At 44.1% G+C, this 6,127-nt stretch overlaps 1 protein-coding gene across 16 annotated transcripts in view; it reads right to left on the bottom strand.

Moving 5' to 3' along the window:
* Positions 1 to 6,127, bottom strand: part of sec16a (SEC16 homolog A, endoplasmic reticulum export factor) — a 73,637-nt gene that overhangs the window by 2,833 nt on the left and 64,677 nt on the right. For 6 of the 16 annotated variants that reach the window (XM_036977742.2, XM_090235086.1, XM_090235085.1 and 3 more), the window contains 8 exons: positions 5,961 to 6,104; positions 5,350 to 5,439; positions 5,108 to 5,164; positions 3,662 to 3,785; positions 3,036 to 3,176; positions 2,782 to 2,867; positions 2,585 to 2,656; positions 177 to 260 (listed from right to left, as the gene is read on the bottom strand). In XM_036977742.2, the coding sequence (XP_036833637.2) occupies positions 177 to 260; positions 2,585 to 2,656; positions 2,782 to 2,867; positions 3,036 to 3,176; positions 3,662 to 3,785; positions 5,108 to 5,164; positions 5,350 to 5,439; positions 5,961 to 6,104 (798 nt within the window). The remainder of the gene's footprint in view (positions 1 to 176; positions 261 to 2,584; positions 2,657 to 2,781; positions 2,868 to 3,035; positions 3,177 to 3,661; positions 3,786 to 5,107; positions 5,165 to 5,349; positions 5,440 to 5,960; positions 6,105 to 6,127) is intronic. The other 10 variants (XM_090235082.1, XM_090235088.1, XM_090235081.1 and 7 more) reach the window with 3 other exon arrangements.

The following is a 6,127-nucleotide window of genomic DNA, read 5'->3' as shown; positions in this document are numbered from 1 at the left end:
TTTACTTGCAATGACTGATGTGGTTGTACCTTTCGGCCAAATTACCTTAAATGCAAATGGTGTCATCACAACTTCACTTGAGATACTCGATTTTTCCCACAGATGTCAATGTACACATTGACATAAGTGTCAAGTCTTAATGGGAACCTTGGCCTAACCGTTTTCAACTAACTTACCTGTGCAAACTGGGCGGGGTTATAGAACGTCACGCCTCCAGAGGGTGGAGCTCCCTGGGGCAGAGGCTGCGGAGTCGGGGGCACCTGGAAGGAATAGATGCAGGAGTTACCATGGTAACTAGGCAGTGAGGCAAGGCAATAATCCCCTTTCCCCCATGGCTACAGAGAGGACAATCTGTGACCACAGTGTTGTCGTGTTCATTAGGGCACACAATGTAAAAGTTTTGCAATGAAAAGCAAAAATGAGCATTTCTTGTTGGACAAGTACAGGTAATGTTTGGTACCTAATGAACATGACCCAGGTTTTTCTCTTCTGGGTTAATGATGTAACTGTGGGAACAGGCCAGGGGGAGGAGCAAGTCTCCAGCATGCCTCTAGTTTGTAATCAAAGGTATTTTTATCAGTTTTTGTATTATCGTATTTGTGATATACACTGAACAAAAATAAACGCAACATGCAATAATTTCAAAGATTTACTGAGTTACAGTTCATATAAATAAATTAGGCCCTAATTTATGGATTTCACATGACTGGGAACACAGATACATTTTTTTTTTTAAGTAGGGGCGTGGCTCAGATAAAGTCAGTATCTGGTGTGACCACCATTTGCCTCATGCAGCGCATCTCCTTCGCATAGAGTTGATCAGGCTGTTGATTGTGGCCTGTGGAATGTTGTCCCACTCTCAAATGGCTGTGTGAAGTTGTTGCATATTGGCGGATGCTGGAAAACACTGTCGTATGCGTCAATCCAGAGAATCCAAAATATGCTCAATTTGTGACATGTCTGGTGATTACGCAGGCCACGGAAGAACTGACATTTTCAGCTTCCAGGAATTGTGTACAGATCCTTGTGACATGGGGCCGTGCATTATCATGCTGAAACATGAGTTGATGGTGGCGGATGAATGTCACGACAATGGGCCTCAGGATCTCATCACGGTATCTCTGCATTCAAATTGACATCGATAAAATGCAATTGTGTTTGTTGTCCATAGCTTACGCCTGCTCATACCATAACCCCACCTTGGGGCACTCTGTTCACAACGTTGACATCAGCAAACCGCTCGCCCACAAGACGCCATACACGCTGTCTGCCATCTGCCCAGTACAGTTGAAACTGGTATTCATCCATGAAGAGCACGTCTCCAGCTTGCCAGTGGCTATTGAAAGTGACTGGTCCTGTGTGGAGGTCCTGGGCTGGCGCGGTTACACGTTGTCTGCAGTTTTGAGGCCGGTTGGACGTACTACCAAATTATCTAAAACGACATTGAGGCAGCATATGGTAGAGAAATTAACATTCAATTATCTGGCAACAGCTCTGGTGGGCATTCCTGCAGTCAGCATGCCAATTGCACGCTCCCTTTGCTGTGTGACAAAACTGTACATTTTAAAGTGGCCTTTTATTGTCCCCAGCACAAGGTGCACCAGTGTAATGATCATGCTGTTTAATCAGCTTCTTGATATGCCACACCTGTTAGGTGGATGGATTATCTTGGCAAAAGAGAAATGCTCACTAACAGGGATGTGCACACCTTTTGAGAGAAATAAGCTTTTTGTGCATATGGAACGTTTCTGGGATCCTTCAGCTCATTAAACATGGAACCAACACTTTACATGTTGCGTTTATATTTTTGTTCAGTGTAGCATCTTAACATTTCAAAATTGAGTCAGAGACACCATCAGAACAGCTCTAATTGGCTGCATTCTCCTCCAAATCTGAGGGATGTTGATTACCTCCAATCGGTTGAAAGTTAGCTAGCATGCTAGTGGGTGAGAGTGGTGCTTGAGACAGCCAGGGGGATACAGCTGATGGAATGTTAAGCAGCAAGGAAGTGAGGTGGGGGATGTGGTGGGGGTGTGGGGGGCGATTGAGGCCCAGCTAGAGGTACCTGGTTTATATGCGGACTCAATTCAAGTGATAAAGAACTCATTGAGCTAGAACGCGACAGCTAAAGATGGCAGGGAAGGGAAATAAATAACACGGACAAACACAAAACCACATAATTATTTCATCATCCCGTGCATGGATTAGATCAAGAACTGCATCCACTCCCAGTTTAATATAATCTCCTCAAAAGCAGATTTAAATCAAAATATCAACAATAAGGATTTATTTCTGATGTTAAGATGCACAATCTTAGGGAGAGGATCCATAATTAGAAAATGTGAGTCTTTTACATGTCATCCTGCCCAGGTGTTAGGATGGTTATGAGGCCCACACAGGAAAATAAAGGCTGGAAGTTGAAACATGCTCCCACAAACAAACAAACACGCACGTACCAATCATCACTCAACCAAGCTAGATGACTGTTAAAAGTGGAAGGTAATTTGTTTCAATGGGGGCATGAGGGTTTATGATAGAGTAGCAGGGGTACTACAGTCCTCTAGGAGGATTGAGATGCTTCTACCTCTCCTGACGGGGACCCAGCGGCAATAGGGGGCCCCACTGGACCGGGCGGTAACAATGTTGGGTTGAACATCTGGACAGATCAAACATCTTAATTCAGTTCGGCAGATATTGAATTGGTGTGTCTAATCTGATGGTCTTATGGTGTGAAATCTATTATACACAACTATAACCATCACTGGGAGTGTAATACGGTACCTGTGGCACAGCACTGGGGTTAGGGTCGCTCTGTTCCTGGTTCTCTCCTGTCTCTGGGACATTACCCACCATGGGCTGCTGTTCCTCTGGAGTCAGACAGGAGAGAACACATTACAATACAAATACTGTACACTCACACACCGGTATCAAAACAACACGCAAACAAACTAATATTCCCAACCCAGTCACACTCAAAGACCTATGATGACCATCGCTAGAGTACATTGATATATTTATTCAAAAGGTTAGCATACCTGCCCCGGGCACAAACAGGTTGGCTGGCATGGGCATGGGAGCCAACGGGGCAAAGAAGTCTGACGGGGCAGGTGCCGATCCACCGGGCTTGGCACGGGGTCCACCTGGGTTCAGGACATCCACGTAGCGGCTCTTTGTACCTGAGATGGGTGAGAACATATATTTTTTTTATCTGCTAAAAAAATCCCCCAGAAAATCTGACGTGCCAAAATGACAAGCACTATTAGTGTGGTTCCTAGAGGTTTGCAGCGGTTTCAAGTGCAATGTGACATGTATCATTATTTTCCTTCACATTCCCGAAAGCCAGGATCATGCACCTGCCTCTATTTCCCTCTACAATGCTCACAAGCCATGCAGGACTTGCTAGAACTGGGAGTGTGACAAACACACCTGGCTAATTCAAAGCATACTCCCTTCAGACAATATCCTAGTTGCCAAGTGTGAGCAGGGAGTGATGCGCTCCCATAGCAGTCAATGAAACCTGATACACTGGTCATGTGAGCAGCAGCACAAGTGAAATGTAGCTGCAAGAGTTTTGCAGCACTGCATTGAATCTAAAACCTGTATCAGCTAAAAACCCACAATGAGGGGCTGCTTACGTTATGCCAACACGTGTAAATCTCACCTGCTCTCCTGGAGAACATGTTGACAGGCGGCCCACCAGTAGGGGGACCTCCAGGACCCCCTTGTCCCGGTATGGGTCCCAGCATCTTAGGGAAACCCGAGGGAGGAGGAGGAGGGGGCTTGTACTGGTTACACAGACACAAACACACAACAACTTTATTATTAGGATCAAAGATATCTCTGTGTTGATAAACCAAAATATTGAATAAATACAGATGGTCATAAACGTGCTAGGATATTAATATAAACCTCTTATTATGAGGACTAAGAATGTACATTTTGGGAAATGTTGCTGCCGACTAACCGACCCTCATTAAACGGTCAACAAACGGTTACATTTTTTCCAAACAGTAATTTGATGTGATCAACAGAAAATACTATGCATGCGGACGTTTTTCATTAAGAGCATAATGGAAGCATGCAACAATAGCACGCCTATTGTCTTCCAGTCAAAAGGCTATATAGCCTATTATTCAACATGCAACTCCTGTAATGAAGCAGCTAATAAAACAATTTCAAACATTTACCAAAATGCAATTTGTGGGAAAACACTGTTCTAAACAGAGCACCTAATGCGAGCGGTTCCGTATGTGACAAAGATGAAAACACTGTTCTGAACAGAGCACCTAATGCGAGCGGTTCCGTATGTGACAGAGATAAAAACCCTGTTCTGAACAGAGCACCTAATGCGAGCGGTTCCGTATGTGACAAAGATGAAAACACTGTTCTGAACAGAGCACCTAATGCGAGCGGTTCCGTATGTGACAGAGATAAAAACACTGTTCTGAACAGAGCACCTAATGCGAGCGGTTCCGTATGTGACAGAGATGAAAATATGTTAGAAACTTAGAAAGAGCTGGATTCTAAAGATGCAACAACTAGGTGGAGTTGCTAATACAACCAGGATTGTGCCATTGGCATGTAGAAGTCTAACTTTTTGATTGATGGATTTTGGCTAGGCTACTTTGAAGCAAGGTAAGACATGCTTCATTATTTGAAGTAAAGTAAAATAGGTTTCAAACCACTATACTGCCTCAAACGCACATTGCAAAGTTTAACATGTGATTGCATTTCAAATTGTTATTTGTTGCGCAGTGACTGGGCTTATAAATGCATACATTTCACTCCAGTACCAGCTTTTTGAGGAGCTGCTGTTGAGCTGTCTGACAGGCGATAGGCTATTCTGCTCTTCAAACTAGGCTCTGTAGCTGTACGTGTATGATAAATAAGATACATGAAGACTAACAGAAAATACATGCTGCAATTTAAACCATTAATTTATGCAAATTAACCTATAGACCGATAAGCATGACCGGTCGAATTAAGTTTTGCCAGCTACCGATTAACAGATAACCATTAACATCCCTAATGAGGACTAATAAAAACAACAATACATATAGGCATGCTAATCATAATGGCTGGAACGCACGCACACAAAAAAACTAACCTCCTCCTCTGGCTCATCCAAGTTGACCCATTTCTGTTTCTTCTCGTCCCAGACAATCTGACAGAACAGACCAGTCAACTGAAGATACTCATCAGCTCCAATACACACACACACACACACACATACTGACCACACTGCCATGTATAAACTGTGAGCTTTTACAGACAGGACTCAGTAGAGTAGTAAGGAAGAGTATGTACAAAAATGACTGGAAAACAAGGAGTGTCGAAGAGTTGACTTACAGATTTGTTTTTGTCATCCGGAAGGTGGGCTTCATTCTTCCCCTTCCTATAGAGCCAGTTGAGCCAACCGCCACCCCCACCCCCCCCTCCCTGTGAGAGAGAAAAATAAAATCAGAAATGGTTACAGAATGATTTATATATGTGTGTGTGTGTAAGAGCTGAAATGATAAATCGAAAATAACCGACACCAACCACCAATCAAAGACATTTTGCTGATATCAATAATTACTATAAGTAGCCTATATAAAAAAATAGCTATTCTGGGCGATTGCTAACGGGACAATTGATAGCTACAAAATTCAAAGTAATAGTAGTTTTAAGTAAGTAAGTAGCCTTGCATGAGACTTGGCTTATACCAGCCGGAACGGCACATAGACTCCTGCCCCTGTAGCGTGAGGCAGCTTGGTGTACAAGTACACCCCCTGGACAGGACGCTAGTCTATCACAGGGCCTAACCCACAATCTATCTCCTTAATGCTGAACTCACAACATTCCAATCTCAGGATGGACACTAACCACAAGGCCATTGGGGTAATAATAAAAAGTAACTGCGGTGTGTGTGGGATTGTGTGTGAAAGGGACACAATACGTAGTGTGTGTGTCTGCATAACCTTTTTAGGTGAGTCCTTCTTGGCCTGCTCAGGGATGGAGGGTGGAGGCGGAGAGGACTGCTTGGCTGCCGAGTTGCTCCTCTCTCGTCCTCCAGAGTGTGTGGAAGATTCCGAGATGGTGCGGGAGCGGCGACCTGGAGGCTGCTGCAGACAAAACAGAGCCAGTC

This window comes from Oncorhynchus mykiss, chromosome 5, assembly GCF_057628025.1.
Source record: "Oncorhynchus mykiss isolate SJ-2025 chromosome 5, ASM5762802v1, whole genome shotgun sequence".
Classification (NCBI taxonomy): domain Eukaryota; kingdom Metazoa; phylum Chordata; class Actinopteri; order Salmoniformes; family Salmonidae; genus Oncorhynchus; species Oncorhynchus mykiss.
Note: the sequence above shows the minus strand (reverse complement) of the source record. Positions and strands in the feature narration are given on the sequence as shown.